The sequence below is a fragment of the Melanaphis sacchari genome, unplaced genomic scaffold (assembly GCF_002803265.2).
Source record: "Melanaphis sacchari strain LSU unplaced genomic scaffold, SCAv2.0 Contig91_pilon_pilon, whole genome shotgun sequence".
Classification (NCBI taxonomy): domain Eukaryota; kingdom Metazoa; phylum Arthropoda; class Insecta; order Hemiptera; family Aphididae; genus Melanaphis; species Melanaphis sacchari.
Window position 1 is genome coordinate 1756836 of NW_020271649.1, and position 23684 is coordinate 1780519.

The 23684-nt window shown below is 26.9% G+C and overlaps 1 protein-coding gene across 1 annotated transcript; it reads right to left on the reverse strand.

Moving 5' to 3' along the window:
- Positions 1 to 1185: 1185 nt before the first annotated feature.
- Positions 1186 to 9627, reverse strand: LOC112602835. Its single transcript, XM_025351155.1, has 9 exons — positions 9550 to 9627; positions 7124 to 7294; positions 4245 to 4324; positions 2954 to 3101; positions 2711 to 2844; positions 2513 to 2644; positions 1952 to 2017; positions 1674 to 1866; positions 1186 to 1271 (listed from the first exon to the last, which is right to left on the reverse strand). Exons 1-8 carry the CDS (start codon positions 9623 to 9625, stop codon positions 1678 to 1680), a joined length of 996 nt encoding a protein of 331 aa, XP_025206940.1. The 5' UTR covers positions 9626 to 9627; the 3' UTR covers positions 1186 to 1271; positions 1674 to 1677.
- Between the last annotated feature and the right edge of the window lie 14057 nt (positions 9628 to 23684).

Genomic DNA, 23684 nt, shown 5'->3' on the forward strand with positions numbered 1-23684 from the left:
AATCAATTAATGATAATCATATATTTTAATTTTGTACTAAAATTATGGCCTTTAAGTAACTTTGAGTAAATTAGTATTTTGAAGAATTATTTTTATGTAGCTATTGTGTAGAATAAGAATAAGTATTTATGTGTAGTCAATTTGAATGGAAAAAAGAAAATTAGTATTATTGAACTCAAGTTGTATGAAACTTAATTGCTTTTTATACAATCTGATTAAAAGCTCACATAGGCTGTGTTATTGGTTAATACTATTAATACATTATGCTTCTTACAATTTTTTTTTTTACTTTGATTAAGTTGTATATTAGTAAGCTATAATCAAATATTTATATGTGTCATAAGGTGCTCAATGTATTTTAGGGTTGTTAGGTATTTATTTTTTTTTCGTTAATTTTTATCAATATTAAATTATTATTAATTTGTAGTTGTACACATTTTCTTAAAATTAAAAAAAAAAGTTTCATTAGATTAAATATGACCATTTAATAATTTTAAGTTAATTTTAAATTATTTATTTATTTCTATAAGTTATTTGTTGTGGTAATGTTATTGTTATTACTTTAATATAATATAGATAAGTTATTATTTATTTATACAACATTATACTAGACTTATGTGCTTTTTTTTTACAACATTATTCATATTTTTATTTACCTACTAATTATTACATTGATTATTGTGTATTATGCTTATATGACAGTTCTATAATCAAACAGCATAAATGAAAATAAATTGTATTATTTATTTGATAATAATTAGAATCATTGTATTTCTATAAAAGATATGCTAATTTTTTACTATCCTATAATATAGTAAACTGAGTGATTCTTTGAACAACACTCATTATTTCAAAATCTATTAAAGTTTTTGAATTTTTTTTTTTTTTATACAATTTTTAATCAAAATATTAAACAACATTTTTTAAAGTCTTTTACTGTTTGAATGACAACTTACATTTTTAATTTCATATTTTGAAGTATAATTTTTTTTTTTTTTTTTGAATATTTTGAAACATACAAATTGAAATTCGAAAAGTAGTTAGTGAGTTATAAGTATTTAAAATTTGGCAGAGCGGAGTGGAGGTGTCATTCAAAAAAATAAAAATGGAAAAAAAATATATGATCAAAAATATTTAAAGATATATATAATAAATATATATATATATATCATATAAAACATGATTTTCGAAAAAACTTGAGATACGAGGTATTGCCATGACGGTAGCAATATACTTATTTTTGATGTTGTTTTATAGTTCAACTGGAAATTCTGAAAAAAAAATTATTTTTAAAAATGTTATTAGATTTTGACTTAGTGAGTGTTGCTTGATAAAGGAACATTCTGTATACAATTTAATGCCTATTAATTATAAATTCTTAATTCCTTACTAAAAAACTTTTAATTTGATTAGTTTGAATGTCATAGATACAGACGACAAAGTATAATATTTTTTACAATAATACATTAATACAACATGAAATATACGGTAAAACATTTATTTAACAAACTTTGAAATTTGAATACTCTCTATGTAACAAAATATTTCACAGATCTTTAATAATGAATAATATGTATCTAATTAAAAATATATACCATATTTAATAGTTTTAATAGTTCGATGAATTTAAAATAATCACAAAATACAATAGATAAATGTATAAATACTCGTACCTATTTATTCAACACTAATACTATTCAACTTTGCACAGTCTGTGATAGGCTCTGAATAAGTAAAACCACGGAGCATCATCATAAACGTTATGAACTTATTTTTATTATCACAGTCACATTTTGCAGTGGGGTCGATTGTATCGATGTACTTTACTACGATTCCTTTTGCTTTTATATCTTTAGCAAATTTGCCCTGTAAATTAAAAAAAAAAATAATAATAATTAGATTGATACATACATTATAGTATTTATATGTTTCATAAAATAGTATGTATTACTTTAGCATAGAATGATGCTGCATTGTCAGCACACCAGTGAGTATTGTAGTGGTCAGATTCACAATACTAAAATTGTTCGTAACATGTTTCAAACAATTATTATAGGTATTTATTTGTATATTTTTAAAAATAAAAGTATCTAAATATCTAACACTATATACACTTGTGCCTACCTACAAAATGTGTAACATACTTTTAACTATATATACCTAATAATTGGCATAGCCAGAATTTTTGAACGGGGGAGGGGTTAATATTTAGGTATACATCAAGGATGGTTTAACAAAAAAAAAGCCATTCAAAATATGTTTACTGAATAATTAAATAAAAATCAATGATGGGGGGGGGGGTTACAGCACCCACCTGGCTACACCAATATATCTAATATTATACATAGATAAAGGTACCTCATTATTATTTACACCCACCAATGTTGGCACTGTTTGTAATTATAAATCATTTAGGGTAAAAACGTTTTAGTAATAAATTAAATAATAATCTTAACAATTTGTTTTTTTTTTGTTAATAGATGAAAATAATTTATCAGATTTATTTGTATACTTTTTTGTATGTCACGCAGCATGTGGGTAGATGTTCAGTTGCTGAGTTATTAAGTGTAGGAACCGCTAAGAATTCTAGATAAATTTTGTTCTTTGCAATTTTCGAACTATTAAAAGCTTTTTCAAATGTTGTCTGAAAAAATAAAAATAAAATTAATGTGAAATTAGGTACCTAGATATAGGTACTCAGTATTTTTACCAAAGAATGGTTGTAATTAAAAACATTATCCATTGGAACAATTCCGCCTATAAAGAATTCATTACACAGATTAAAATTATCAAAGCCAATTATGTAATAATCCACAACATCATTCAATACCACAAAGTCAAACCCTATCAAACAAAACAACAAATAAGTAAAAATTAATTTTAATTTTTAGTATTTAATGAATATCTTTTTAGTTTTTATTAATTTTTTTTATGTCAAAACTCATATATTTACAATCTGTAGAATCTTGATCATCACTATAATATATCATGTTGCTTGCATTCACATATAATCCAATATTCAAATTGTATTTTTTTTTCAGTAGATTTATGAATATTTTTAAATTATTGTTGAAAGATTTATCAAAATGGAAATCTGAACTCTATGAAAAAAAAAAAAAAAATGAAATTTATTAGTATAAATTAAGTTCTAACTATCTATTTACATTGATTTGGTTATTCTGAATTATCAATGAACATGTTTGAACAAAAAAAAAAACATTAGTATTTATCTATATATTCATAAAATATTTAATATCTTACTGATAAAATTATAAAGGCATATAAAACTAAACGAGATTATTTTGTCGTTTGACTATTGAGATTAAGTTAGGACTATCCCGATTATCCGACTATTATACCCCTATAATAAAAGAGTAAGACGATGAAGCAAATAAATAAATAAAATGATTAATTATCGTTAAGTAATTGGTGGCACCGATGTGGTTGAGACTTTTATGGCTTGCGCCTAATTTCTTTCAATTCACTTGAGAATCAAATTTAGCTGTAATAAAGTATACGGGTATTAAATGATACATGTACTTTTATTATTTATTTATTTTATTGATATACTCATTTTTGGGAAAAGGGTTTACTCTCGTATTAAATTAGATTTCAAGATTCTATCAATATTTGTTCGTTTAAAAAATGTATTAACACATTTTTATTAGTTAATAAAGCATCTTAAAGAAGAGGAAACTCAGTGAAGGAATTTTGGGATAATATTTAGACGCCATTTTTATTTTTAGAAAGATACTATATTTGAAATATGTATTGTTCTTTAATTTATTTATCATTTTAATTTTTAATATTTTTTTTATAATCGTTCATAAGGCATAATTACGTATTTGAGAAATTTAAATGATTTCGCAGGCATCTAGTACAGGGGATCCGGTTAAAAAGCTACATAGCATCACACCACGCTGTTTATTAATGACGTCATTACGTAATTATTTCCGTTTAAAACACGATTTAACGAATGTTGTGATTTATAATAAATCGATCGTTAATTATTAATTTTTGTATTATTGTGTTTATTTTCATTTTTATTTAATTTGTCAATAGGTATAAGGTTTTTAAATTTTTATGATCATTTTGTCACTTTAATGGAGACTCCTTTATAGCCTTAAAGGACAAAGGTAAGTACCTACTAAATTCTAAAAACTGTTAACATAAAATCGATTATTTATGATTATAAATTTAATGTAATATAAATACTGTTTAATTATAAACAAGCTGGTACTTACAAAATTGCTATAACCATAGTTTAAATTCTTTAGTATTATACCCGTTATATTAAAACCATTTAAAATTTGTTTAATGTTGTCTGAATTTTTTTCTGCGTTTTTACTATTAATTACATTCATCCAAATTTGGGTTTCATAGCCAAAATATAAATATAATGATTTATTAGATGTATCAAGATTAAATATGTTAACTGTAAATAAAAAACAAATTTTAATTTGTTCAAAAATATATTGTAAAATATTATATATTTATTTTACCTATTTATGATTATTGCCAATCGTACCTACATATTATATTTATATCATATAGGTAATTATTTTAGCATAAAATACCTTTATTATTTATAAAATTATAAAATAAATTGATATTAATATTTGAATAAAGTATTTGATTATTTATCGTGGAAAAGAAGTATCTATTGTTCATTGATTTTGATAAGTTTTAAATTTTTTTAATATATCATAAATTCCAAGATACAGTTATTTTTATTTTTATTTTGTATTTAAAAAAATATATTATACAATCTGTATTATGCTATACCATAAGTAATATGGTTAATAATTTACAAGACTGGACTGCTTGATAGAAGGGGGTGTCCAAACAACACTACTTCAATTCTAAGTTAAGTTAGTTTTAGTTTAGCTTAATTAGGGGTTTTTTTTTTTATTGATTGAGGAGGTCCCTGGGCCAATTTCGTTTTAAACGACGAGGTGGGTTATCGGTGATAGTGAGGGAGGAAACGAGTAGATTAGGGTGGTTCACTGTGTTATTGTGAAATAATTTATAGTGGGAGGCTAGGGTATTTATGTTTGGGATTTTGAGGTCAGAGTGGAGTGTGAGGTTGCTGACGTACCAGGGGGCGTTGGTGAAGAGGTGAAGGCAAATCGATTAGAAGGATTGGAATTTTTGAATGTTGGATTTTTTGGAGGAACCCTATAGCTGTATTCCGTAAATCATTGAGGGATGGAGAATTTGTTAATAGATTAAGAGTTTTGTGTTGAGAGGGAGATTTAATTTAAGAAGGTGTTTCATTTTGTGGAGTTTTAAATTGAGTGATTTCCTTTTTGTTTTTGTGTGATATGCCCAAGTGAGTTTACTGTCGAGGTGGATACCGAGGTAACGGGTGGCTTGTGTTTTGGGAATCGTGTCATTGTTGAGGATTATGGGGGGACTATGATCTGGACGTAGAGTAAAGGTTATGTGGGTAGATTTATTTGGATTTATTTTGATTCTCCACAAATTGAACCAGTTTTGTAGTTTATTAAGGTGGGTAAGGTGGGTTTGTAGATTATAAGATGCTATTGTTAAGCCAACATCAGCTGAGATTATACCTGTGTCATCTGCGAAAGTAGCAAGAGTGGTGTTCTCGGAGTGAGGAATGTCGGAAGTAAATATATTGTAAAGTGTAGGTGCTAGAATACTTCCCTGGAGGATACCTACTTTTATGTAGTGGATTTGTCAGAGTTTGTCCTCGCAACGAACAACGAAGGACCGGTTATGTAGAAAAGATTTTATTATTAAAAACAGGGGGCTAGTAAAAATCGTATTTTATATAGGAGGCCTTCGTTCCAGACGCGGTCAAATGCCTGGGCTACGTCGAGAAAGACACCAGTGGAGTACTGTTTATTTTCGAGAGTTTGTGAAATTATGTCATTTATTCTGTGGACTTGATGAAGTGACTAATGTTTATTTTTGAAACCGAATTGAATGTAGGGGATTATATTTTGGCTTGTTAATATAGGGGTTAGTCGCTTTAGTATAATCTTTTCTAGGATTTTTGAGAAAGAAGGTAAGAGGCTGATAGGTCGATATGAAGAAGGTAGGTCGGGAGGTTTATTAGGTTTTGGAATTAGAATAATTATGGAGTGTTTCCATGAATGAGGAATGTGGAAGAGACGAAGAATTGAGTAAAAGATGAAGGTTAAGAGAAGAATGGCTATCTTGAGCAATTGTTTTTTTATTCAATTTGTAATTAGGTCGTGACCTGGTGATTTTTTGTTTAATAATTTATTGATAATAAATTGAATTTCGCTGAGGGGAGGTATGTTTTATGAGTAAGGACATAGGAAGGCAGTTGGTTAGAGATTTTTTAATATAAGATGTGTGATCAATGTTGTTTATGTCGGGGTGAGAAATGAAATTATTTTCTAGAATAGAGGCAAAAAGGTTTGATTTTTCTAAGTTGGTCTTAGCAAGGGATCTGTCAGGATATCTAATTGGTGGTATTGAATTTTTGTTATTTAGAATTCTTTTAGTAGCTTTCCAAATAGAGTTGTTTGAGTTGGTTAAAGAGTGTATATATTTTTGGTACGTTTCTGTGTTGTGAATGCCAAGAAGGTTTTTAAGGGAGCACGTAATGTTGTTATACCGACTTTTGTCATTGGGGAGATGAGTTTAGTGCCAGCGGGAATATGGAAATTTGAGTGTGTGGTGAGGTGGGATTCATTTATTAGAAGTATATCTATGTTTTTTACAGTAAGAAATGCTCTGAAGACACTTTTACACTTATTTTTATTTTTTGAAGAAATTCAATCATGCTTATAATGTTTAGTGACTTACTTGTGTGTACAACATGATTTAATAATAAATGAAAACAAAATGTGTGAATAATTCAAGATGGTGGTTTAATTCATAAATAATACATAATTACTAATTAATAATTATTAACTAGTAATGCGAGTTGCCTTGAGTCACAACACAATAATAGTAATAATTTAGGTTATGTACCAAACACTATATTGCCAATCAACGACCAATTAAGCAGGATCGTTTAAAACTAAAATTATGGCAAAATATTGTTACCTAATAATATATACACATATTATTTCCTACTTATAAATACAATTTATGATTATTTTCAATATTAAAATTTACTTACTTTCATCATATTCAGTAAAATTAGTAGTTAAACTTTCATTAAAATTTACTGCATCATAAACTAATGAAGTACACTCTATTGGAATCCAATCTATTGGCATGGGTTCATTCGAACAGAAGTATCCATTTTTATCATAAGAGCCCGAATACATACATGGCGCTATTCCAAGCACTGAAAATTAAAAATAATAATTTCATAATATCTATTTTGTTTATCATTTTTTTTTTTTTTGAATTTTGAATAAAAACTCGGTTGATTGATTTTTATATAGCCAACATTTAAATTATATTAACATTTAATGTTTAAACCTTTAAAGGTTAGGACATTTATTTACATAACGTATTTTCGTATTTTTAAATTGTACATTGATGTCAACAGATGATTTGAAAAAGCAGTTTTTCCTTTATTGAAGAGTGGTTCAAGTTGTTTCTTATCGTGCCACATTTAAAACAATGTTGTTACTCGTTATCAGTCTTTAGTTAGATATTTACTGATTGAGGTGTTGTGATGGCGAAACATGTAATTTGGAGACTGGAATACTCATTTATATATATATATTTAAATTATTTTGGGTTACTTGTATTTAGTATTTTCTTTCTTATCTACCAATTCTTATCAATATTCTTGCTTATCTAAGTAATCATGCACTTTTTTATGTTTCGGTATTGGAAAAGATGATTCCTAGTTCAATACAATAATGTGTTGATTTTTGTTATTTTTACATGTAATAGTATGATGAATGACCCTACTTAATGTATTCTGAATAGTAATATTATCACTAGTCGTTTACTACTTGAGAATATTTTTAAATATGTAGTTAATCTTAATTGGAACATTTCTCTCATTTCAGTCATTGTTACATCATCGAAATTTTTTTTATAACATTTTAGAATTCCATAATTATGATTTTGCACATTCTTCACTTTTACATCCAAAGTATTGCGTTACTTTTAGATTTGTTTTATAATGACGTATTTTTTTAATTTATGTGATTATTACAACATTTGAGAGCAGACGATTTGATACTGAAATTTTTTATAACATTGAGTGTATTTTCCGTAGCATTTTTAATTTGTCGATTTTTTTTTCTTGGTGGGATGAATAGAATATTATGAGTAATTTTCTTAACGAATAGAAATACTAATGAAAAACGAAAATTATTTACGTAATATCGTCAATTTTTTTTCCGGCAATATTCTAAAAGTAGTAATTATGTTTAATTGAAATATTCATGAAATATGATTTCCATTTGAAGTGTTAATATTGCTTTAAATTAAAGATGATATTTCATAATTCAATCGTATAACTCCTATTCAATATTTTCAAATGATTACTGTCACGACATAGTATAGTCAGTCATTAGTTGATGATATTAACGTAGCGTGTATTGTTGTTATTTTCTTTTGGTAACGTTTCTAATTATTATTTTTGTATTGTTTTGTGATCGTAAAATGGGGAAAAAAGTTTAACAATAGGTTCAATAGTTTGTTACTAAGCAAATACTATATTTTTAAATAAATTAAAATATGAGGAATTCATTTTAAATTTGAATAAAGTGAATATTAAAATAATAATAAAAATTGCAGACGATTACGAATTAATTAAAAAATACAATGTTGTAAATATATCAAGAAATATTGAGAATAGAATAAATTTTTTTAAATCAATCAAATACTGTTGAAAATCTCAAAGTCCAAGCTAAGAAATTGTTGAGTTTGTCTGAAGATCCTACCTAACCAATTTACAATATACAAAGAGTTGCTTATTTATGCTATTATGGTACCACCAATACAATTTTTTTCAAGAGAAGAGGCAAGAAAATTTTCTAATTTGGATAGTAAAGGGTACGATAGGTATATTTGGAATACATTATGTATGATCAACCGGTGTAAATATAAAAACTCTAGTCGACTTTGTAACTCAAAGTATCATAATATTGTGGTGTATATATGATAATAAGTTATGTAATAAATACTATTCTTATGTGCTCAACATTAATTTTTAGAAATAATTAATTAAAATGACTAAAATATTTAATAATTAATAATATTCATGTCAAATATCACTTTTAGATAATACAATTTAATCTCTAATAATAGGTATTTAACTCGATAATAGATTTAAAAATTATTAATAATGGGCAACTAATATTTGAAATGTCCATTTCAAGTTTTTTTTATAATTATTTAAGTACTTGCGCAGTAAGGTGTTTTATTTAATTTTTAATATATTTAACCTACACTATTCAAATTTAATTGGGTACTATAGCTATTCAATGCCTGGACAATGTCAACTTATTCCAACTTTATACTTTCGAAAATCGGGAATTGTGCATAATGCCTGACTTTTTACCTTAACCGCAACATACCTATAGAGTAGATAGGTAGATAAGTAGATATTCATTTATATTTATTTAAAAATATTACTTGGTTCACCAGCGTTGACTGCAATCCATTGATTTCGGAGAAAAAAATGTATAAGAATTAAAATAAAACTTTCCATTTTATTTTTTTAAAAAATCATGCAAAATAATAAAATGTAATTATAACATAAAACACAACTTTTAGTATTAGTTAAATATCTATAAAAAAAGTGGTATTTATAAATTCTACTAACTCGCAGCTGTATTATAGCTCTATTATATTTAAATGACAATTTAAAACAATTGTACAAATAAATAGATAATATAATTATCAATATATACATACATTATATCGACGTAAATATAGTTTAGTCGTAAAAAAATCAACACTAAAGACATTTTTTAACATCAAAATAATCAAAATTCTATAATTAAAAAATAATTTTGAATTATGGATTCACCCCAAACTGCAGTTGTATTTGAATATAAATAACATGACAATTGTGTACATAAAAAAATAAAAATAACATGAACTTTTATTTCAGTATGATCAGTATCACAAAAGAATACATGATAGAAAACAGGTATTATCAAAAACATTAATCGATTGATCACATATTACTTGAGAGGTAGTGAGGTAAGTAATAGTATTAATAACAGTATCGTAAGAAATATATTATATACGATTAGTGTTAGTATACCCAGATAGGATACACCAAGCGTACCATTGAAATAAAAATGTCTGTACTTGTTTGTTGTACCAACAGTTTCCGGTGCAAGTGCATATAGTAACGATAACGACCGTCGGACAACATGTTTATTAATGAGTATTAACTTTGAAGTAAGTATTCATGAGAGTATATAAACAAAATATTCGTATATTTTCAATGAAAATGTATTTAGTCTCTAGGAAACAGTTTTGGCCGGATGAGTACTTAATATGGTTTTTGATTGCGTGTGTCTGTGTTTTTTCCGATTTAATACACTTTATCCATAATTTATAATATCATACTTACTATTTATTGATGTGATTTTTCAGGTTACCGGTATTTTTCACGAATGAACTTTTTCCCGAACGATATTTCATCCGAAAATCCGAAACCTTTTTTCCCGAACGACTTTTTCTGACGGTTATTGTTCCAGAAATAAAATTGTTTAAAAATTTAAAAACTTTGTTATAACTAGGACTGATTTGCAGGTATCTATTTTCTGTTTATCATATTTTATACATATAATAACTAAAATACAGCTATTGCTATAGGTACATTCTAATCTCGAACTTTACTCAGCTCTTGGTGAGATCCAAAAGGAACAAGCTGATGTAGAGATAATGATCGCGGAGCTGATTTTAGGACGAAAAGTAAGGTATGACCAAGAGCGCTCATATGGGAGGCAAGGGAGGGAAATGTCCTCCCCGGGAAAATGTTGAAAATTTGTTTACACAAGATTTACAATGAGTGAAGATATACTTGATGGATTATGCATGATAAGCGTACAAAGGAAAAAATTTATGATAAAACGAATGAATACATAGAAAAAATAATAAATATATTTGATGTTAAAAAAAGAAATTTACAATTTTTATTTGTAAATTAATATTTTATAAATTTATGTGATTAATTAAATGAAAATTCAATAAATAACTTTTATGGTTAATTGGTTAAATTATAACTATTTCATAATCTTTTAGTTTGATGTATAAAATATATAATAGTGTAATGTTAAATTGTAAGCCCATTCCTATTTCATGGACATAATTAGAATTTTGTCCCCCCATTGATAATTTTTATATGGGCGCCCTTGAGTACGACTCATTTGAGCACAACAGCAAATTTCCCTTCTCACTTTAATATAGGCTTAGGACTATCTGTTTTGTACAGGCGTGATTAAAAATGTGCATAACGTGTGTGTGTTTGTTCTGTATAAAAATATATTTATACTATTAATAAGAAGTAATTATAGTAGTATATTGGTTATAAAATTATACTATTAATAAGTACTAAGTAGTAATAATAGTTTATTAGTTATAAAATTATACTAATTTTGTATGGTGGCATTTAAGTCCGATTTTCTTTATAAAAGTTAAACGAATAACGATCGATAATTTTATTTTTTCATTCATTCCAAATATTTTTCAATTGTATCTCCTTATTGTTTATCTGTTTTCTTTTGAAGTTTATGATTTTATTGTTTATCGAAATAATTTTTAAATTAGTTTCACTCTGAATTCCAATAATGACGTAAATTACTTGATGTATATATACATAAATTTATGAATTATATACAATTGATGTATACGTGGATGAGCAGTGTAAAACTGACTGTTATAATGTTTGTGATAACTTTCTGCACCATTAGTAGTCTTAGGATTATTAATAGATTCACAAATCCATAATGTAGGAGGAAAATGATTGCCCGATGTTATGTAATTTTCTAAAATATAATAGGAAAATATAGAATAGTAGTACTAGACTTAGTACTTAGTGCTAACGACATAAGATCACAAAATCCATCAGAAACTTCTTCAGGAAGTAAATAACTTAATTCAAAAAAATATTTCATCAATTTGCCAATTCAGAGTCATTGGTACTCGCTCAATAATATTTTGAGTTATACATAACGATAAAAAAAGTTAAAGGTTTTAAATTTAATAAAAATAGATGAACAGAACGCAAATAGTCCGTTTAACAAGCAACACTAACCTAATAGATATTCTAAAAATTACGTTCACTGTAGGGAGTTATGACCAAGTAATCGAACAAAAATCATTTTACCAACTGTTTATTTTTTCTTTGTGAAGGTGGGGTCTCTAAGCAACAGTTTTGGCCGGTAGAGTTTACATGCTATCTTTGTTTACTTGTATCCGTGTATTTCTCATTAATACGTTATATCTGTTTTCTATGATTGTTGTGCGGTTGAGTCATAAGAACCTCGGTTACGGTTCTTATTATTGTTATTATATTTATTTTTGAATGTTATAATTATTATACAAAAGTACTTACATAAGATACCATACCCTCTATTTAGTTTTGTTTTGTTTTATTTTTTTTATTACAAGATTATAAGTGTACTGTCAAGCGACAACAGTCGATAGTTAAAATTACATTTAAAATTTCGTCTTTTCTCGTTCTTTTCCCCAACCTTACTACATCAAACAACGCTTGAAATCAACAAATTGTCTTGCTCAGTAGAGCGGTCTACAATTTATAATGTAATTTATGTCACACAAAATATACTCTCCCAGTAAATTTAAACTACAATTTTCATCAAACTTTGATACGTCTTTATTAAATTTATAAGCACAAATATTGTATATACATCGTGTTTGATCATATCTGTAAGACTAATAATAAAATTAATATATTCAATATCATAGTGATAAGAAATTTTATTATGATATACCTATAGTCAACTCGCAATGTAACGAATTTCAATGGACTATAAGCAAAAAGTTCGGTATATCGAAAGTTGATAGGTACATTGAAATTTGTCATATCAACTAGGCTTGTTTTAAAAAAATTCAAAACTTAGACTTTATTAAATTATTCTAATAAAATTGCAGTGTACATAAATATTTGTCTATTTTTTAAATCGGTTAATATTTTTTGTGTGTGTATAGTTGTGCTTACCCGGTTAATGGCGCTGTATATAAAATGTCGATGTTATGTTTCTGTAAATAATTTAAGAGAGATCGCGGAGATCTGATTTTATTTCTTTCAAGGATACAGAGGGCTCTTCAAATTATTATTCTTCATTGTCAGTTTTGTTCAAAATCTCATCGTCATCACGAGAACCATAGTCAGCGAACTAGTCGTCGATAGCAACAAAAGTTTCATGGTCATTATACACTAGCAGATGTGTTTCTATTATACATACAACGGTGATATGAATTTAATCTGACTTAATGATAATAGCCGAATAAATGTTGTAAAATGCATTAAATTGCTAGGGCTATGGCCAAAAAAGATTCGTTTAATTAAAGAGGAAAAAATACATTTAAATTTTCGTTGTGTCACATAATTTCAAAGGAGCAACAGTTTTGTACCTTATATCGAGATTTTCGTTGTATTGAACTTCGATTTACTACGAGTTGACTGTAAATTCATGAAATGTATCTGGTTGATACATTTTTAAAGAAGATCTTTCTATTATGCTAATTTTCTATAAAACTGCATAGAATTTAACACTTAATAATTGCAAATGCCTAATTTCTTATAAATAATTAATCAGATTTCGGTTTTTAGACTATTGACAGTCAAAAATTTTTAATATTATTTTATAAAGTAATACAACATGCATATATATTAGATTCTCTTATTCGAAATTCAGGAAACCGACCAGAAAGTTTGATTCACAGAAAGTTTTTACTTATTAATTATTCGAATGATTAGGGGAAAAAAATTATTTTAATTAATAATTTGACCCATTGTAAATCATAAATACATATTTATTTTATATTTTGATATTAATTGATAGTTTTCTTTACATATTGTATATAATTAAAAACCTGTTATTTTTCGTAATGAATTATTGTCCACATTCTGGTGAATGGTGTAAATAAGTGAGTGACAAAACATTGTACTTAAAAGTTCTCATTTTTAGACTTAGCACGTTTTAATAGTTTTCAACAACTGTTTACTCGTAGCAGAAATTCATGATGGGGTTAAGCCATAAATTAAACGATTAAAGTCATTTTACCATTATAACTACATACTGTTATTATTTTTACCGTTGTTTTTAATTTGATTACGAGTAGATAAATTTAATTAAATTTCTAATTAAATGTAGTTGAGCAGTAATCCAAAAAATTAAATTCGAATAACAGAGTGTCACCCTCAACCAGACATTTCGAATTATCTAAGGTACCGAAATAAATTCATTTTCATTGAGCTGAAAAGGTTTTCCCAGGAGGTCAGGAAACCAATCGTTTTTAGCTTGATTTATAAAGTTTTTCGAACTATTGAAATATTTCTATACCTATATGTATTACTTATATTTACCATCAAATAATGATGTACCATTTGGAGACTTTTTTTTTATCTTTCATTTTACAACTAAATAGGCAGAATTTTATTTATTATCATAATCCTAAATACATACAATTATGTTAGTAACATTCATTGTTTCGATAATTAGATTGATTTAAACAAATTTTGAATTATAACAGATAGACATTAATAGTTATGTGTTAGTAATATTATTTAATTTCTCGCAGTCTGTGATAGGAGCTTGATTTAAAAAACCACGAATCATCATTGAATAAGTAATAAACTCATCATAACAATCACAATTTCCAATTGGGTCACTTAAATCGATATATTTTGCTACTAGTCCTTTTGCTTTTATGTCTCTTGCAAATTTACCCTATAAATTAAAAACAATACATAAATGCACGCATAAAGAATACTTGATAATTTTTTAAAAATTTACTTTTTGAAAAAATGCATCAGCATTATCAGCACACCAGGAAAGATTACTGTGGTTAGATTCACAATACTAAAAATGTTCAAACATATTTAAAAAAAAAATCATAGTTATTAACATCAATATTTTTAAAACAAGTGTTTTTATATCTAACACATGATTATCACAATAAATAAAATATTTATACTTTAATTATTAGAATTATTGTTAGTAGGCAATTAAAACTAACTCTAGTAGTAATGTTTATTTTAGTTAAATTGGTATAAATAACGTTTTAATAATAAATAGTAATAAAAACATAAGTTATATTTTTATTATATTCTTAGTGAACTAATCAAAATAATGAATTACTATTATTTGTATACATTTTAATATGACACGAAACATAAGGGTAGATCTTCATTCGTTGTATAATTTAAGGCTGGGCTCAATGAAAATTCAAGATAAATTTTGTCTTTTGCCATCTTTAAGTTTTTTAAAATATTTGCGAACGTTGTTTGAAAAATTAAATATTAGTAAAGTAAAATTATACTCCTACAAATACCTACTTTACCAAGGTATTATTAGTGTGAACTTTACTATCATTTAATGGAACAACCTCATTTTTAAACTGGTCATTACATGGATTGAATTGATCAAAACTAATTATATAATAATCCATAAGATCATTTATCCACTCATCAAAATCGAGCCCTATCAAACAAAACGATGAATACAATAATTCCTAATTATAGGATGGTTGATAAACTATTTGAATTTGTTACTTAAAACCTGGAGCCTTAGAATGATTAGTATAATACATCATGATGGTTGCATTCATATATAATTCAACCTCAGAAAATCCTGAACTTGTTTTTAGCATAGTAACTAATTTTTTGAAATTGTCGTAAAATATTTTATCAAAATAATTTTTATTACGCTAAGGACAGTAAATAATAATTATAACAGTATTTATGACATTTAACTACGGATATTGTTTTGACTATAGTGATATATCAATTAATATTTTTGAACAAAATAATATCGTTGTTATCTAACTATAATTTACATATAATAAAATATTTGATGTCCTATCAAAAAAATATCTAAGTCTAACTGAGAATTCAAATTATCAATTATTCATATTATAATATATGAATTATTTAAGATAGTACTTACATAATTAATTATATACATGTTTTTTTAGTTATTTTTATATCAACATGTTAACGTTATTGCAAAGCTACACTAAAGTTATATTTTTCCTTTTTATTTGTTGCAATCAAATTGAAGTACCTATGCTTGTTCATAACTTTTAGTATAAACAGCGTTTTGCGAAACAGTATTTTCTACACATCTGCATACGAATCATAAATATAAAAAGTGATTACAAGTACCTAGACTTGTATTTACAGTTCCAATCATCTAACATAAATTCTGCTATAGTACAAATAAATGGCAATTAAAAATTTTATTTGTAATAAATATTAATTTTAGGAGTTAGAATGGCTTAATTTTTCTGGTATGTTTTTTTCTCGATGTCTCCATTTTCTGATTAAACTATAAATTAACTATCATTTTTAAAGAAATAATTCCAGTCAATATGATTAAACAATGAAATGTAATCCAACTGTAGTTTACATAATCATAAAACCTTAAAAAAACAATGCCCGAGTCAGCTGACTCTACCTGATCTACCTGAGAATACGAGAATAGGAATAATCTGTTAAACACACTAAAGTATTTCCTATTTAGACTATTATTTTAGCATTAAAGACCGTTTAGACCCTTTGCTGTCAATACTAGATTCTCCCATTCTTCTCTATTATGCGTATATGGTTCAAGTTTTCATTCCAATCTGGTCTCATCTTTCTTATATCTCTTTTGACTGCATCTAATGAACGATACTTCGGTCTATCACCTGGTCATTTCCTATTTAGATTGTTTACAAGTACTGTCTTGACAATACTATTATCGGCTTTTTAGACGTGATCTGCCCACTCCAATCTTACATCTTTTACAAATTGTATTTTACTTCCTTTTCCATATAGGTAGCTGCTGTATCTGTTCATATGATCTTCTCTTCCACACTTAGATATCCTGGTTATACACGGGCCATAATATATTTTCCTTGGAAAATTTAGATTATAAATTTATAATACAACATGAATATGTTTTATAGATTTTATGTTTGTTTTTATACCAAAGGGTTATCGTTATTATATGGCTGCTTCAGATTAACGTGCTACTTTTTTAATTGGTTGCAACCAAATTGTATGTATCTTTACACACGATACGAGTGCAGGAAATCAATTGACGTTATTATTTGCAACTAAACACGATTTAAAAAATCGTGGTTTTAAATAGAAGCAACCAAAATTTATTAATTCTTTGAATTTTTAATTTAATTTAATTTTGATTTAACTCTCAAAATTATTTCAATTTTTAAATCATTCTGTATTTTTTATACTAATTATTATTGGTAGGTTTACTTCAATAACTTTTAACATAAAATGATTCATTTATAATTATAAATCTAGTTTATCAAATAAAAATAATATTTATTTATACTATTATTATTTTCTTAACAGTGTAGTACTTACTGGATCACTATTCAAGTTCTGTAGAATTAAACCCGTTATATTAGACTCCATATTGTTTTTTAAATAGAGTATTTTGTTTACTGTATCATTTAAATTTTTAGTTCCACATATCCAAGAACTTTGATTTTGGTAACCAATATATAAATACAATGGCTTACTAAGGTTAGAAAGATTATTTAGGTTATCTATATTTAAAAAAAAAAAAACTTAAATTTATGGTAAAAATAATATAGTATTTATGACGAAAGTTAATCATTTCTTTGATATAATCATATGGATAATTACTACAAAATTTATTTATTCTTTGAATTTTTATAATATATATTTACTTAAAATATTTTTAAGCATTAAATAATAATTGATGAAAGTATAAATCGTAAGTAAGTACATCTATTTTACATTGGTTTGATCACAATTTTTATTTATTCTTATACTTATAGTATCTAAAAATATTTGTAACAGAATATAAAGTGGTTTTAACTAAAGGTTGAAAAAATTTAATTTATATATATAATGACCGAAAGATGATAAACATAAAAAAATTATAAATATATAAATAAAATTAACACAATAAATATGCAATGTGTTAAAAAAAATTAAAAATGTCGTTGTGTATAATAAAATATTAAAATGTATAATAATATTATAGGAAACTGAGATACAAAAATAAAAGTTTTGATAAATTTTTAACTTCAAAAGCATAAAAAAAAATTGCATTTGTTTTATTTATATTTTTATGCAAGAATAACATAATGGAATCTTTTGACCAAGCGAATAATTTTTTTCGACATTTTTAGATAAAAAAAATTATAAAAAAAAATTAATAAAAAACATCAATAGAGTATTTAAAAGTTATAATGTTAATATAAACATTTGGTAAGAATTTTCTAATTTTTCTTTCATGTTTTGTTTGTTTCTTCTTTCAATAAAATTGAATTTGAATTCTATATTCCTTAAAATACAAACTAAATCTCATTTTATATTCAAAAATATCCCAATTTTTGAGAGTCTATATGATTTATCATATACTATTATCCACAAAAAAAAAAATTAGACATTATAATATAATGAATACATACATTGGCTCTTTCGGAATCTAAGAAGTGCAATTACTGGTAGGTATCTATATATAAATCAGTTTTTAATTTATAAGCAAGACTAAAAGTCATTTTTTCAATGCTATTTTTAACTTACATCAGCACAAACTTCAGTAGTTACCATTTGTGAATCAAACTGTATTGCATCATAAATAAATGATGTACACTCATCTGGAATCTTTTTAACTGGCATAGGAATATTTGGACAATAAGTATTACTCACATCATAGCTACCTGAATACATACACGGTAATATTCCAAGTTCTGAAAAGTAAAAATAATAATTTCTTATTACGTCATACAATAATTATAAGTATTTTAATTGTAGTATAAATGGAGTAAAATTCCTAGAAATACCTAACTGTAACTTAAAACATTAAAAAAAATAATATTAATTAATTATAATTAAATGTATGCTTTAAAGAAGAATTTATACAATTTTAAAAATATCTTATTTTTCAAGTTAGTTTATTGTAATTTAATAATATATCATAGGAATTAAAATTTATACGTAGGTTATATTATTATCTTTCTAATAGGTCTATGCAATGACGTATTTAAAATATTAAAATTTTTATTGTGCTTTTTCTGATTTTATCGTTAACATTAATAAATATCATACTAATAAAAATGGGTAACTTGATGGTTAACATTTGCTTAGGATTGGCTTTACACTACGGATAGAGAACAGATTTGTTGCCTGGCCATGTGGATTTGATAGTAGAACAACATCAATAAGTTTTATAAACATTAAGCTTTAGAATTAATATGAATAACTGTGACTCTAAATGGAAACCAGGTTTCTTATGATATTCAATGTATTGTTACATTTTACATGAATCCTAAATGTCGGTGTGGCACAACCAATTTACTATAACTGGTACTGCGTAAAATATTATTTCACGTGAATCCATTGAAAAATTGTAAAATACAAATTGGTGGAGAAAATTTAACTGTTCTCAGTCAAATAATACATGATTTAAAAAATTGAGGTACTTTTGCGGCACAACGATATTGCGTATAAATATGATAAATGTAATTGGTGCACTTTCAATACCTAATAGTATAATAATTAAAACCAAATTCGTTACTTGACGTATTATTAGCGTCGCAGGTAAACAATTGAAATTGAACAACAAAAAACATAAGTAATATAAAACTATTCATTTTTTTTTTTTTTATATAATAATTATTAATATGATAAGACTTAAGTATACTGCAAAACGTACTTTTTGTTATTTAACTAATTAAACACTTTCAACTAACGTGATATATTTTAAAAACTACCTCGTAGATATATTTGAAATAGTCATAAAATAAAAATGTTTATACAACTGTACAATTAATCAAACAAATAAAATAAAAATCAATAAAACATATTACATGGGTACATAATGCCTGCGAAGATAAGGTTTAGTTATAAAATATATTAAAACAATTAATGCTGTTTTCAACATAAAAGTAATTTAATCATACACCTATATACATATATATAATTATGAATTATATGAACTAATGTCGTTTAGCAGTATTTGTATTTGAATAAAAATATTATGTCAATTATATGAATAAATAAAATAAAAATAGAATATTGTTGTATTATACCTACGATGAACAATAAATTATTGAAAATATTATCGAAATTCTTAATAAAGGATCAATACTACATTTTGTGCACAAATTTCCTGAATTTATTTTGATCAAATTACTTTGGCTCATTTTATAATTGAATTAAAAAAAAAAAAAAAAACCAGTGGACTGTATATAATAATTGATTACTTATTTATTATTAAATTAATATTGAAATAACACAGTATTAAAATGATTGTTCTTAGATGTATTAATATAACATAATTACATAATACGATACGAAATGATCGGCATGTTTCCGATGCGTTTTTAAGATTGGACTGGCGGCTCGTGCCTAATTAGGTATTATAGTTATTATACCCAACCCAGGGCGATATCATAAATACTATTTGTACTATAATGATGTCGACTATAATATTAAATAATTTATAAATTTAACGTAGGGGTTACCTTGAAGTGCAGTCTTCAAAATATAATACATTAATTTAGGTTACGGCCGCCAAATAGAATAAAAATAACTTAACCAATTAATAGAAAGTTTATATAAACATAATATAAAATTAGCCCACAATCAAAAAAGATACTGAAAATAATATAATTAATATTTTATGCTAAATAATTTCATTCACCTCACATAATATAAATATTAACTGAACAAATGTACAATGTAGTTGAATAATACACTAAACATAAAATAAGTGCTTTTGCTAACATAATATGGTTACAAAATTAAACAAACAGGTATTAAGTTAAACTTAATTTATATATACATTTTTTATTTATTTCCATTTAGTTCTGTATTGACATTGTCTTGAATCGGCAATGGACATAACAACCTTATAGCCCTTTTCCTTGGCTAACTCGCTGTATTGACCATTGCAACATTTGCAACCCGCATCACACCATCTTTGCTTGGAAATACGTCGATTACGCGGCCTAGGTGCCATTGTAGCGAAGGTAAATTGGTATTTCTGATTATTACCATTGAACCCAATTTTACCGAGAGACCACGAGATTTGTCCCACTTTTTGCACTCTTGGAGTTGACTCAGATATTTTACACTCCAACGCTTCCAAATTTGCTGCACGAGGTTTTGAACCTTTTGCCACCGTGACAACAGGTTATATGCTAAATTACTTATGTCGGGTTCTGGTAATGATAGAAGTGAATCTCATATCAAAAAATAGCCAGGAGTAAGGACGGAAAGATTGAGGAGATCGGTAGATAAGGGGGTGAGCGGCCGTGAGTTTAAACACGCTTCAATTCGTAATAATTAAGTATAAAATTCATCGTAAGTTAATTTTACAAGTGCTACGTTGCGGTTCAAGAAATTTTTTATGCTGTGTACTGCTGCCTCCCGTATACCACCAAAATGTGGCGCTCTTACATACAAATACGTATGTCGTATAAGTATGCTTTTTGAGACGCGGCGTTTTGCCGGTTACTGTATTTTAACAAGAAAGGACCTGCGTAACTACCACCGCAGTTTTCAAAGTACCTAATTGGACGGTCGATTCGAAACGTGGGAAAATTACCCATAATAGGCGACGTATATTTTTTGGCCGTACTTTAAAACATGTTACGCACTGATGTATTACTTTTCTTACATATCTCTGTCCATTGATTGGCCAGTATTTCATGTGCACTGAGACAAGCGTAGCATATGGTCCGGCATAGGTTAGCATGCACCTAGGCATGCATTAATTTTTTATGTTCATGTAGCATAATAAAATTTAAAAATTTTGTTTCACTGGGTAATATGATTGGAAAACGTTGATCGGTATTGATATTCGTCGCGTTTCTCAACCTTCCACTTACGCGCACGATTCCGTTGTCGTCTATAAACGGATTTAACTTATTAATTTTGCTTTGTACTGACACATTATAATTATTTTTAACTCTTCAATTTCTAATGAAAAATGTGCACGTTGTATAAGTTTTATAATAGTTTTAGTCGCTTTTGATACTTCATTTACAGTTAGAGGTCCGACGAAAAGAGAAGTATTGTTCCGTTTTGATGACGCATTATTTTTAAATCGTAATAAATACGAAACTAGTAATTTAGTCAGCGACGAATATTTATTAATACCTAACGACACGTCTTTTTTTGAGGTGCACACAACTATTAGTGCGGTCTTTTCTTCACTTTTAACGTCACTAACATATTCCATGTTTTTTGTGTATGAAATTGAACATTTAAACGATTTACTCTCCAGCCATGCCGAATCATGCCACCACTGAGTGTTATATTTTAGCTCGCTAGGCGTACACCCCGCGACAATACGTCTGCCGGATTGTTGTTCGACATCACATGCCCCCACTCCGCGCGATCGGTCAACGTATGGATTTCGCATACTCGATTCGCAACAAACGTCTTCCATCTACTCGAATCCGTGGATTATCAATCTAATGTGACAGTCGAATCCGTCCATAAGTATCGTCGTCATATATTCAGTTTTAGTGCAGGTATGATTACGTCTATTAGACGCGATAAGAGAAGCGCTGCACATAGCTCCAATCTGAGGATTGAAATAACTTTCACTGGTGAGATACGAGACTTAGCACATACCTACTAATTGCGATTTAACGATGCCGTTCGTATCTGTTGTGCGCATATAACGGTATATGTGTTCGGTGTCAATTCCAAGGATGACAATAAGATGCATCTCGGTCAAGGGTCTTCGCCGATAAGACAGAGAAGTGTCTTGATGGACCCTACTCCCCCCGTAGCAGTATAGAGCAAATCGGCTGCCGCCGCGAACAAATGCATAGATTTTACTGTATATACTTTTTAGTCTTCTCTGGCCCATCGTCGTCATCGTATGATCGTTGTTTTTATACGCGTCGCGTCGCCATTTTTTCCCGTCGATGGCACATGGTTTTTTTAAAGCGATTGTTGTTTTGTAACGGATTACAATGTTTTTTTGTCAATTTTTTGCACAAGGGTGCACTCAATTATTTTTATATCACACGCCCGTTCGAGTTATATTGGTGCGCGGGCACCAATGGGATCATCGAAATCCTTCTCGATGCGTCGGGCACTCGACTTATGTTTTTGGTCATTTCAGTTATTTAATATTATATTTGCGGTCAGATCTTCATCGCGTGGGTCACGGAATCTGAACAATCACTGTACGGTAACGTGCTATTATTAAAAGGTGATCACGATATTTTTTACCATTAATTTTTATATTATTATATTGTTATTATTATATTATTATTATATGCATAGCCGTATTGACTTGTAAGTTTTGGTCAAATATTAAAAATTGGAATTATATACTAGGTGGGCGCCTACACCCTGATATTAATTATTTTGTAATATATTGCTATACGAATGTATTATTTTATTATTAATTATTTATAACTTCATGTGTGTGGTGTGCTGTAAAATTATATTTGAATACAGTCCACTATTATTATAATATACAAAACCAGAGTTTTTATTATTTTTTTTTATTATTATTAGTATTACATTAATTAAGCACTACAGTGCACACATAACA

What these genes read in the sequence shown, in the direction of transcription:
- LOC112602835 (XM_025351155.1), bottom strand. Translation starts at nt 9,625, where the DNA reads ATGGAAAGTTTTATTTTAATTCTTATACATTTTTTTCTCCGAAATCAA. An exon ending in AGTCAACGCTGGTGAACCAA is followed by an intron (nt 7,295 to 9,549) that starts GTAATATTTTTA and finishes TTTAATTTTCAG; the next exon opens with TGCTTGGAATAGCGCCATGT. An exon ending in TTAATTACAACCATTCTTTG is followed by an intron (nt 2,645 to 2,710) that starts GTAAAAATACTG and finishes TTATTTTTTCAG; the next exon opens with ACAACATTTGAAAAAGCTTT.